Source organism: Eublepharis macularius, chromosome 9 (genome assembly GCF_028583425.1).
Source record: "Eublepharis macularius isolate TG4126 chromosome 9, MPM_Emac_v1.0, whole genome shotgun sequence".
Lineage (NCBI taxonomy): Eukaryota > Metazoa > Chordata > Lepidosauria > Squamata > Eublepharidae > Eublepharis > Eublepharis macularius.
The window spans coordinates 31,902,667-31,915,582 of NC_072798.1; the positions used below are offsets into that span (position 1 = coordinate 31,902,667).

The following is a 12,916-nucleotide window of genomic DNA, read 5'->3' on the forward strand; positions in this document are numbered from 1 at the left end:
CAAAATCTTGATAGGCAGCTCTCCCTGCCAACCAGAGAGCTCTCATTCATCTCTATGCAAGCAAGGAGCAAGAATTAATTCCCTAGGCAACGGAGGGGATGGACATTCTGCAGCCCTGAGAACACCAATCTTAGCCCTCAAAACCTTGATAGACAGCTCTGCCTGCCAACCAGAGAGCTCCTATTCTGCTCTATGAAGAGCAACAAGTATAATAACCAGTTCTCAGCCTTGTTCCACTTTGCAACAAGCAGAGACAGGGAAGAGCTGCTGTGGGGGGTTGGAGAGAGGGAGGATTTTGGAGCATTTTGGTGGAGTTGCTGGCTTGCTGCTTAAAAAGAGACTGAAAACTTTATTTATTTAGAATGCCTTTTCCAGCTGGGAAGGTGTTTTGTGTGGTGGGTGAAGGGCCTTTCCCCCCAGTACCAGGACTACTGCTAGGCTCTGGGGTCAAGCTTAATGCCTTCGTTGGCTGATGGCTCACAGGACTCTTTTTTGTTTCTTATTCTTACTTTGAGCACCTTTCCCAGCTGGGAAGGTGCTTTTTGTGGTGAATGAGGGGCCCTTTCCCCCACCCCAGTCCTAGTACTACTGCTAGGCTCTCGGGCCAAACTTAGTGGCTTCCTCTCCCACCTGGGAGACCTGCTCAGTGCCCACCACTCAGGCCTGGCCCTGGCGAATCAATCGGCTTTCATTAAGTTCAACCTCCCCCTACTGGGCTACCCCTCACCACACTTTGGGGATTGAAGATCCAGGTTCTCCCACACTGGAAGTTAACTTTGCCCTCCCCCACCAACAGCTGTCGGGGTATCATGGCTCCGACCCCACCCCAGCCTCTGTGCCACTGCCAGGCTTAGGGTCTCCTCATTTTGGAATGCAATGCTGTTCCCCAAGGTCTGCTCCCCCCCAGGATTAACCTCCTCTCATGGATCACCTTTTTCTTTTTCCTGTCCAAGAATATCCTGTCTCCCCAAAGAACATCTCCTTCCCCCCAAGATTAACCACCTCTCATAGACTGTCTGTCTTCCTCTCCTTGGGAGTCTATAACTCAGATCTGAAAGGTAATCTTCACTAAACTTGGAGGGGGGCTGAAGGAAATCCTGCTGAAGAGTCCCTGGGAGTTTGGCATCTGAATGTGAAGGAGGCTGTTCTCGGGCCTGGAGAATTGATGAACCACAAACCAAACCAGTTCATGAACTGGGGCAAGTTCATGAAAGTTTGTGGAACCGCGTGGTTGTTTTTCCCTGGTTCCTGCCGACCTCTAGTCATAACTCATATTTCTGAGCCGTGCAGTGAACCCAGCTTTGCAAGTGAGAAACAAATGTGCCACTGGCTCAGGCAGTAAGTCAGCTTCAGTCTAGTCCATTTCCAATGCTTTGATTTTTTAAGAGCCTGGTCTCAATATTCATGCATTTATCTATTTATCAACTGGTGGCATCACAAGGCAAGGCAACCAGCACTATGCCTATCCAGCTTATTCCAACAGCATACCAAACCATTTGCTCAGAGCTCACTCCTGGAGATAAAGGGAAATTGGGAACAGACACACTGAAGTCACTACAAGATCAACCCCACTACTCATCATATGTTAAGCAATGGCCGTTCCCACACGGCTTACCTGAACCCGGAACGCTGCGCAGCATGCCGAAAAAAACGCGGAAGATTGCGTTTTCTCTCATGAGTTTTGCACGATGTTGCACAACATCGTGCAAAACTCACAAGAGAAAACGTGATCTTCCACGTTTTTTTCGGCATGCTGCGCAGCGTTCCGGGTTCAGGTAAGCCGTGTGGGAACGGCCTATATCTAGTTATGTAATACATTCCTTCTCATTTATATAGTTTAAGACTGATTTCAGTGAAGTTACAAGAATTTAAATTTAATAATTTTTAAATAATTGTAGGAATTGTGACTCTGTACCTTAGGTTCACTGGGATAACAGGTATAAAAATTAAAATTGTACATAATTCAGGCAGAGTTCCTGGTTCATTTTAGGAAGTTGGCATGCAGACAAAGTTTAATAAAAAAATAAAGATATCTAAGTCTAAAATATTATTCTTTGTTCCCCGACGATAGAAAGACAGCTGTTGATGGTGAAGAGATATATGTGACCTGTCCACATCCTTTGTTCTCAAGCCAGTGAAGTTGTCATATGTCATATTTCAAATACATCATATGAGAGGTGGGGGTGGTTGAAGACTCCCTGCTCTTTTTCTCTAGAATTCCTCTGGATGTTATGAGTCCCTTTTCAGGGTCTTCTGATCCAAAACTTGCAAGGCAGAGGGCTGGAATGACACTGAATGCCCTGTCTCCATACATCCCCATGATTGTATCGTGGGCAGGCTATCCTCTGGGGGTATCAACTTCTCCATGGCATCTTCGTATATTTAAAAAAAAAGACTGCTGTGCAGACACACAGCAGTGATAAATTCCTGTTGCTGGCATGGTTTAAAAAGCCACATTCTGTTTTAGATTTTATAGAGGATTTGGGACATAGAAATTGTTTCAAGCAAAGTAGTGTTTCTATGATTTTTTTCTTAAATTATGCCCTGCAAGTCCTAGCTGTAGTTTCCAAGACAACCTCCATACTAACAGTAAAAAATGCAGATTCTCTTTAAAAATGCACAACTAAAATCCATTCTCAAATGCAAAAGCCACCTATACTGAACTCAGTAATGGATCCCAACGCTGTCTACCCTGTCTAGCAGCACCTCTGATTGTGACCCAAGAGAACACTTTCTTAGCCTTACTGCCCAATAACCTTTTATCTGGAAGTACCAAGGATTAACTTGGGACATCATACATGCAAAGCACGTGCTCTGCACGGAGCTGCTTGGCACCTGAAATACAAACATCATTACACATCAGACAATAACTGTAACAGAACTCCAGTGATGTGAATATTTTTTGTCTAAAATTAGTTCTTTGGGTCTAGATTTACAAAAATATTGATCTATCTTTTATAATCAAAACCACTTATACATTTATTGCAGTTGTGAGAACATTATCATGATAATTTCTTTTTTCTACCAAAAGGTAATGTAAGCATAAATCAGTCTTCAATATGTAAAGGAGCAACAGGATTAAATAGTGGTCTCTCTCTTTTTGCTTGTAATTTTCTGTATGTGGCTTCAAATTCCTTTTTTGTCCCATTCACATTTTCTAGAGTTCCACTTCTTATATTGTATCCTATAGCATCTAATTTTTTAATTCTATATTGCACTATTTCTGTTTTTAGTTCTAATACTGCAGGAGTGTCCTTTATTTGGCCTACAGAAATCCCTGCCTTCAACAGTCCCTCAAGCCTGTCTTCCAGAACTGGAACAGAATAGTAAAGAAGGGCAGGACATTTTATTATGAGCTCTCTTAATTCTTGATCGCTGCATTTGAAAACATTCTTTGAGTACAACATGCTGTTCTGCATAGCGACTGGGTTAAGCTGAAAAATAAACCCTTTGAGCCTGGATAGGAGACTTAAAATTTCAGAATCTGTGAAATGGTTCTTCTGAAGAAACTTCAAGTTTTCTTGGACAGCAGCAGAGCTTTTTAACAAAATAAATGGGTCTAGACTCAGTAATTTCAGCAGCCAAGTTTTCATATTCTCTTGTGAACCGCCTAGACATAGATAGCTATTTTGCAAGGTTTCTATCATATGCTTGTTCTTCTCAACAGGATTGTAAAAGATGTCTGGGGCGCTTGTTAGAAGTCTACTGATAATCGTACTTTTTAGGCCCAAATCTTTAAAGAATCTGATGTTACCTTTCTGTTTTTCATAGTGCTCAACTGTAAAAAAGGTTTCTGGGAAGCGTTTTATTAATTCCACCAATTGTTTTTCATTTGGGCAGACAGACAACCACAGGTCTCTCTGACAACTGATACTTGCAGGCCTACAAAGGATTGCCTCTGGACAGCATTCAAAAATATATGTTATGTCACTCCTGTCGGCTCCCATTTCTCGCAAAATCTTAGCTGTTTCTTTGGCATATGTCACTTCTTTCCACAGCACCCAGGGCTTCAGCCGACATATCTTCTTTACATCCACAGATAACTCATAGAGGCTCTCAGCTGTAGCTTTGTTTTCCCCTTCTGAAGTCACCTCTGTTGCGTATTTGAAATGCTGTAAAAAATTTCTGTTTTTTTTCTGCAAGGCTGAGAGAGCAGGCAACAGTATACAGGGCTGATACCTAGCTGTCAAGTGCATAAGTAGACTTGAAGCTGTGTGGGCCATTCCACTTTGCATTTTTGCAATGGAGCACTATATTGAAAAAAGGCCTGTAAGAGAAAAAGGAATAAATCAATTTGAATTTTATGCTATGTTTTGCTGATGTAAGAAAACCAAATCTGCTATTTTAACAGAATCATCACTACTTATTTAGCAGAGATGTTCATGTCAGGGCTTGCTGCAGCCACCGCTGGGCTGGGCGGTCTGCTCCTGACGTCACAGGGGGGCCAGGGATTCTGCGGGACCCTGCTCTGTGGATGGAGGGGTGGTATACATCACCCAGACTCCCTCTCACTCCACTCGCTGGCCCGCTCAACCTGTGCCACTCACTCCCCTTGGTCTCTGCCATCTCCTCCTCCTTCATCCACTCTCCTCCTTGCCTTCACTCTGCATCACTCCTACTCAAACCCACCACCCCAGAGCTCTTCCCAGCCATCCTTTATAGGGTTTCCTTGCCCCGCCCCACCCTTCTTCCAGCCTGGATCTGGGCTGCCCCAAGTAGTTGCAGCTGGGGTAGCTGATCTGGCTCCACTGACTGGCACCAGCTGAGTTGTGTTGCCTGGCTGCCAAGCCTCCCTGACTCTGCTGATTGCTGAAGGCAGGTCCAGCTGCAGTCCCTTGGCTGCCTGCCCAGCTCCTCCCCCAGAATGCCTGTGGCAGCTCCACCTGAGGTTGCTTGGCTTCTGGCACTCCCTGGGCCTGGCTATTGCCTTCTAGCTGGTGTATAGGCTGGGGTGTGGTTCTGGGCTGTTGGGACTGCTTCTCCTCATCAGGTAAGGGCTCTGCTTGGGCAGCTGCTGGGTCACTATTTCCCCTGCCCTTGCCTTCTCCCTGGACGGTGGGGCTAGCTGGCCTTGCCCTGCCCCTTTCAGCCCCCTGGGGCCTTGGACCCTTGCCCCTTTTTCCTGGCATAGGCAGGTTCTGGCTCTGATGGCTGGCTGGGGCAGCTGGGAAACATCCCAGCGAGGCTGGGGGCTGTGCCTCAGACCCCGGACAGTTCACACCTGTTCTTTTCAACAATAAATTTTCAGAAAGAAATCACTCTTCACTAGCAGATAGAATGGAAGAAACTGTAAGTAGTCTCTCTGATTTCTCTTTCAACTGCATACAAAGAAGTATTAAGCACTGGCAAAATGTATGTTAGTACATTAATGGCAGCTGCTCCAATTTTTCCATGAAACATGAAAGCAGCACTTCGTATCGCCCGGTGTTTCAAGTTCTGCAAAATTTATTTAAACTGAAAAGCGAGTACACCATTACTAAAAACATTTAGTCATACCTTGTATTTCAAAGACAAATTATCAACCTGAAATCCTGAAAATGCCAAGATGCAATCCAAGAATCCAATTTTATTTTTAAGGCCATTATGATTAGCTTCATTTATTAGTCTGTCTTCATCACTGGGACTCAAGGTGGATTATAAATATAAGAACTATTCAGTTAATCAGCAAGCAAATTACTAAGTATAATAAAAATATCTGAATCTAACAGCAAATAGGCCTAGTAAAAGAATAATGCAGTGGATCTAAACAGATTAAAGGTGTGAGAGAGATTATTCAGTTAATCAAGGAATACAAAATATTATAAAAACAATTCTGTAGAACAGCACTGTAGCAGGTGAAGATGCTATCCTTACACCTTCTGCCCCATTCCTTTCTGGAGCCTGTAGATTACCCTCCTCATTAGTCAGCTCTAGAGCAAAGTCCTGCAAGGTTCAGCAGCCTGGAAAGTTGAGCAACAGAAACCAGGAAGAAATGGAGTGCGATGGCAGTGGCAGCAACCTCACAGACTGCATCAGTAAAGTTGTAAGAAAAGCCATCTTCTTTGAGTTATATTCTGGCAACCTTTTCCACACTTCCTGCAGTAGAATCATGATTTTTCATCTCCTTAAAACTGCCACTGCTGTATTCAGATCTTATGACAAGCCTCTGTTTTTACTGGGGAACAAACATTGCATAGTTATGATAGAAAGCTTCCTGGCTGGTGCACCTTGGACCACATTCCTATTTCCCATGATGTCCAGATGCAAAGTTTCTGCTCTACTTACCAGGATTCTAAATCTGAATCCAGGTTTAGAATCCTGGTGGGGGGGGGAGACACTCCCCAAGTTGCCCAGGCATCCTGATTCTGACATCATGGCAAATCAAGAAGCTTCTATTCAGCATCCATACATGAAGTAAGGGAAGGTAGAATAGAACATGGACACTGCAAACAAGCATTATACATGGATTTATTATGATGGCTGTGAATGTGGCAGCCACCTTGGTAGTATTTTAAGATCTTGCTTTTTTGTGTTTTGTTTACCTTTCCAAGATCCACTAGACCTAGGCAGATATGTGGAGTGCTTACATGTGAAAGGAGACCAAACATTTTCTTTTTAGAGTTCAAAAATAAGCCATCATTGAGGAGCGAGCCGATTCTTTGCTCTGCACCACCAACATCTTGACGGAAGGAGCTGTACCAGCAAAGGGGTAATAGAACATAAGCTCTCAGTTTTTTGGAATATAGTTCCTCTGGAATGTGGGATGGGCGGCTTAAACAGACAGAGCTCAAGCAAAGGGGGATTTGTGTTCAGTGGCAAGCCTTAGAGTGACAAGATGTTTGGAGGTGATGCCAGTTGAAAAAAATGAGGTCACGAATGCTGTTGTGCTTCCCACATTCATTGGGGCTCTGCTGACCCAATGAAGAGGTGTCTGGGATTATACTCAGCATGACTGCTGGAAAAGCAAGTTAATTCAGCTGTGAAAAATGCTTTCTTCCATTGGGCAGGGAGGCTCGATACCCCACCTCACATAAACACACATGAAGCTCCTTTGTTCTGAACCAGACCATTTGGTCCATCGTAGTCAATACTGTCTACTCAGACAGGAGCTCTCTCAGGTACAGGTCTTTCACATCTCCTGCTTCTTGATCCTTTTAACTAGAAATGGTTGGGATTGAACCTGAGATATTCTCCACGCAAGGATCGTCCACTGAGCCACCCTCCCACGCCAACTGATCTGATCACGTTTATCCCAGATACAGTAACCTTGAGGTTAGACTATAGTAACCCAATCCACACTGCTTTGGTTTTTAGCTTTTCTAATCCGCCTTGAGTCTTTGTGAAAAGAGTAGGCTGTAAATTAAGAAATAAATAGTAACCCTTCAAAAGAAGTTATTTTGTTCGTATTTTCCCTCAAAAATTGCCAAATAACCACAGCTATCTCCATTGGGCTTCTGGGTGAGCATAATGTATTTACTAAATTACTACATTTTTCACCCCTCTTCCCAATATATCTGACAGCTAAATTTAACTGTAATAATTAACAACTGCTCTCAGCAGGTGCAGCTTTCCCAATACTTGCATCATCACACAGCAGGGGAAAAAATCTAATAAACTGCTGTTTGTGCAGCTGTTAAAGGCAGAAGTCTGAGTTTCGGCCTTTTTAAATACAGAAGATCCATGACATTTAAAAATGAACACATTCACAAGATGAAGATTATTATATGGTGACCCTTTACTCCTATGACTGGAAACTTAGATGAAGAATTCTGCCAACTTAGACTTTGAACAGGTAGGCTTTGGGAAGGGGGAGGGGGCCTGGCACGATGCTCTTGTTCTTGCCCACCTGGCTGAAAAGTATACCTTGCAAAAGGAAAGGAAACTATATACTGCTTTCATTGATCTGCAAGCAGCATTTGAATTCCCCATTGTGCAGGCGATTATGGAAGAAACTGGAGGCCACCTCAAGACCACCTAGGCTCTTAAATCTAACTAAGCATCTTCTATGTTCCATTCAAGCTGAGGGTGCAATACAACTATCAGGGCTATTTATCCAGCCCAATTATAGCTACTAGAGAGTACGCCAGGGTTGTTGCTGGCCCTAAAATCTTGGCCTCTACGATCACCCTCTGAAAGTTACCGTGGATGGCTTACATGCCTCTAAACTGACAGTCCCTTCTCTTTATGCCAGCGTTGCTGTTCTACTTGCTTTCTCAGCAGTGGGTGTGCAATGGGCCTTAAAAACCTTTTCAGTCAAATATGCTGCCAAATCTCTTCACATAAACTATCATAACTCCAAATAAATTTTGTCTAAATCTAAACAGTGCTCCTCTATATTATTATCATTTATTTATTAACAAGGGACATAGGGTAGAAATTACAGGCCAACATTTATGGGGTCCCCTTTTGGATCCAAGCTTTTGGGTCCTATATGGAAGTCATCTTTTTTAAAGCCTTGTTCGGTACTCCTAGATGTATGGCATCATCAGTTCTTTGACAGTTCTCTGGAGCTGTCTCAGCCCCACCCACCTCACAGGGTGTTTTGTTGTAGGGATAATAATGACATGCTTTGTAAACCGCTCTGATTGGGCATTAAATTGTTCTGAAGGGCAGTATATAAATCGAATGTTGTTGTTGTTACTATTATTATTGACTAGAAGCTAATACGAAACAGCTCCCTGCCTCTGCCTACTTTGCTGCCATAAAATTCAGACTAATTTTTCCATCTCTCAGAAGCTTTCCCTCCCCTTTTGCTCTAATTGCACTCTGATTCTTTAGTTAGTGCTTGGAGCCAGCTGTTACACTCCAAAATTGTAGAACTAGATTTTTCTATTGATTGGGACTAGGGACTACTTGACTGGGAACCTCTTATAACAGATGGCAAAGGAATTTGCTATCCATTGCATTCTGTCTTTCTGTCCTTAACACATTTTGTTGAAAATAAATATGTACATTTTTTTACTATTTCCTTATCTCACCACTTTTTTCTTCTTGGTCCATTTTAATGTATACCAATTTCAAACCTATATAGAATCATAGGGTTTGAAGGGACATTCAAGGTCATCTAGTCCAACCCTCTGTACAATGCAGGAAATTAACAACTACCTCCCCTCCCCACACCCCCAGTGACCCCTGCTCCATGCCCAGATGTTAGCAAAGCACCATCAGGATCCCTAGCCAACTGGCTTGGGGAAAATTGCTACCTGACCCCAAGGTGGGGATTGGCCTTACCCTGGGCATGCAAGAAGGGACCACGAGAACGAAACACTAATGTAAACCTTCCTGCCTTCCCTTTCATGATCTGCCTAGGTTCAAATAACATGGTAGGTTCTCTAACACTCCACATGGTTATCTTCCTGATAACCCCCTTTCTTAAAAATACCCTGAGCGTTCAGATTATTATCAAAATTCAGTCACCTGTCTGGGAATGAAATTCAAACCACTCTGGCTGTTGTCAAATATATTCCAGCTGTTCTTGAAAACTGAATCATCACCATTAATACAGTATTAAGATAATTAAGAAGTAAACCTAATTTCAGCATTTTAAAATTTGTTTTTTAAAATTTATGCTATTTAAATTTATGCTATTTAAAAATGTTTTCATTTTTTAAAAACTCAAGAATAATTCTCTTCTTTTTATTCTGTTCTGTTAACTTTTACAATTTTTGTCTAAAAGCTAATGTGCTATATAGACTTTTCTGGAATAAAAAATCAAGAACAATATGACCTTTGGGGGCTTAAGGCTGCAATCTTCTGCGAGCATAAATGGAATGCACTTGGCCAGCTTCGCAGCAAGTCCAATCTGAATTCAGACCCCAACTGTGCTATGAAACAAACAGTGCAGTCCTAAAAAGAGTCTACGCTCATTGATTTCAATAGGCTTAGACTAGGATTGCTCTGCATAGGATTGGATTGAAAGCTTGGGCCAATCAGTCACTCTTCTGGCCTAACCCACTTCCCAAGGTTGTTGTGAGGACGAAACAGAAGGGGCGATAGACACCTCCCTCTACGAAAAGGCAGGATTCGAATCAAGCCAAGCAAGCACTTGTGGAACAGGGCAGGGTATTTTCTTTTAAGGGCAAAGGAACAGAAGCCTTGTGACACGACGAAACAGGGTTGCCAACTCTGGCTGGGGAAACTTCTGGAGATTTGGTGGGTGGATCCTGGAGTACAGTCCACCCTTCAAAGCAGCCTTTTTCTCCCGGAAAACAGATCTCAGTAGTCTGGAGACCAGTTGTAATTCTGGAGATCTCCAGGTTGGCAACCCTGCCCCGCCGCCCCGGTTAAGAGCTCAACCCCCTCCTGTCCCTTGCCGAAGCTCCTAAAAGATTCATCTTCCGGAGATGCGTGGTTGGGCCTGTGCAGCCGAAAAGACGGTGCTTGGATCCTCCCGGAGGATGACCTTGAAATGCCCGGTCCCGCCTCCCGCATAGAGCTCTTCCGTGGTTTCCCAGCATCAAAGGGCGACCGACGCTCCCCACTCCCTGCAAAAGAGCAGCCACCTCTTACCCAGGCAGGCGGCAGCAGAAACGAAGCAGCTTCTCGGTCGCCTTCCGGCGGGCTTGGCTGTACCAAAGTGTGGGATGGGGGGAGTGTTGGGTCAGACCATTTGCAACTCGGTGTGGCTGCTGGTATAACCAGGCGCAACTCTCGCTCTCCCTACGTGTGTGTGTGTCTTAAGTGCCGTCAATTCGCCTCCGATCTATGGCGACCTTATGAATGAAAGGCTTCCAAAATGTCCTAGTTAAGGAGTTGCTCAGATCTCCCTAAGTACTTTTAAAAAAATCACAGCAGGCTGCAGGATCGAGAAGTAACGCGATCTCTGAACTCGAAGTTGCATTACAAAAACCTACACTTTGGTGCTCTTAAGCAACTAGAGATTCAAGTTTCTGCTATGGAATGGTTGGGGGGCGTTAAGGGTGCCAAGCTCCAGGTGAGACCTGGAGTCGTCCCCCCTCCCCCTCCAAGATTGCAGCTGATTTCCAGACTACAGAGATCAATTCTTCTGGATGAGGTGGCATCTTGGGAGGGTGGACACACTATGGCATGGCATCACATCCCAGCTGAGCTCCTTTCCCTCTCCCCAGACACCATCCCTAAATACCCAGGAATTTTGCAAGCCAGAGCTTGCAACCATACTTTGAGGGAAGGGAGGCAAGAGAAGGTATTGTATTGGTGATCTTTGTCGAGAAAGTGAGATTAAAATCTTTTCAAGCCCTGCCCCCTTCTTTCAACCATTATCTACGCCCTCCCGGCACTGGTCAGTATTATGCTTTCTTCCATCTCCATCTGGCAAACAGGAGGGCTCCCTACCTCAACCCAGCTGATCGACATGGGATCACCCTTCAAGACAATTTGGAAACTTCAGATAATACAGGAATGATAGGGCTTGTTTACTGTAAGGAGCTAGGCAGAGGATGCAGAGTGCGCCTCTGCTGCAGTCTTTCCACTGGTTACTGACAAGTGTCTGTCAATTCAATTCAAAGTGCTGTTGTTACCTATAAAATCCTTCATGTCCTGAGACCCACAAGTCTGAGGATTTCTTCTCCTGATATGCTCCACTGCAACTTCAGCTTTATTCATCTAAGCAAGGCCCTTTGAAGGAGCCACCTTGCAAACAGGTAAGATTAGCAACTACCTGTACCTGAGCGTTCTTCATGGTGGCCTCCATCTGGAATAATCTACCAGACAAGGTCAGGATGGTGCCCTCAGTAGTATCATTCTGCAGAATGTGTAAAACACATCTTCTCGCCTCCTCCAAGCAACCACCATCACCTTGTGAGGTAGGTTAGGCAGAGAGATTGTGATGGGTGCAAGGTCACTTGGTGAGCTTTCCTGTCAAAGCAGGGGTTTCAGGCCAGTTGTCCCAGGCCCTAGTCGGGCACTAAACCACTACACTACACCAGCTATTATGCATAGGATTAGGCTATACGTAATTCTGTCTTCCTTACCACCATCCCACATTCCTATGATTAGAAATGAAAATTAGCACTGACTACTACAGTGTATGCCATAAAAAACTCGTATTCTTCCACTTTCAATTGCACCATACTAATCTTCACAAGGGAACCGACTTGAGACAAACAACATTTTTAGTATCATTGTAAAAACAGATAAACCCACGACTGCCTTTTCAAGGTTGCTTCCAGGTAACAAATAGATGCAATATTTTCCTTTCACTATTCAGGATGTCAAGAAAAAAAAATCCAAACAGTTTATTGAAATTGGCCTTGAGTCTCAGTAAGAATGCTGGACTAAAAATTATGTTGGTACATAATAAAATGGATTTATTTCAGAGGGCATTTAGTGGAGGGTAAACTCTTTTTGGCAGATCCGGTTATGTTTTTGTCTTGCGTGTTGGTTTTCATCTTGTGAGATTTTATCTTGTTGATGGACCATTACATTGTTTTATATTACCCACCTTTACTCTCAGGATATAGGGTAGGATATACATATTTTAAATAAATGAATCTTGTTTATGCCAATAATTGGCTTCACAGTCACAAATAAATTCATAATGACTTATTAAAATGTTAAGTCAGAAGTCTTGTTACATAGTTTATATAGCACCATTAAATGACACAATAATTTAGTATCTTCAAAGAAGATAAGCCTTTAGGATTTACATTCTAAATTTTGGCAATAGGAGAGACAACAGGGAAAGGGAATGGGATGAAAGGAAGAAGGGGAGCATATGCAGTTAAACCATATTCAGACTTCATTTTCTACACCCGTTTAAATTGAGTTTTAGGCCCGGACATAGCTCAGAAACTTCTGTGGCTTCACAGTTGTGGTTAGGCTTGCCATTTGCTTGTGATGCCACATCACTCTAGGGATTACTGGAAACTATGGCTTCCAGAAGCACCAAGAACAAAGGACCAAGCTACACATGACGAATGACACTTGAATGGCAAGTGTATTTCTCCCTGTTCACTTG

The 12,916-nt window shown here is 43.5% G+C and overlaps 1 protein-coding gene across 1 annotated transcript; it reads right to left on the reverse strand.

Annotated features, from left to right (window-relative positions):
* Nucleotides 1-3,047: 3,047 nt before the first annotated feature.
* Nucleotides 3,048-10,546, reverse strand: MTERF2 (mitochondrial transcription termination factor 2). The gene is made up of 2 exons (XM_054989208.1): nt 10,489-10,546; nt 3,048-4,267 (listed from the first exon to the last, which is right to left on the reverse strand). Exon 2 carries the CDS (start codon nt 4,233-4,235, stop codon nt 3,048-3,050), a length of 1,188 nt encoding a protein of 395 aa, XP_054845183.1. The 5' UTR covers nt 4,236-4,267; nt 10,489-10,546.
* Between the last annotated feature and the right edge of the window lie 2,370 nt (nt 10,547-12,916).

What these genes read in the sequence shown, in the direction of transcription:
- MTERF2 (XM_054989208.1), bottom strand. Translation starts at nt 4,235, where the DNA reads ATGCAAAGTGGAATGGCCCACACAGCTTCAAGTCTACTTATGCACTTG.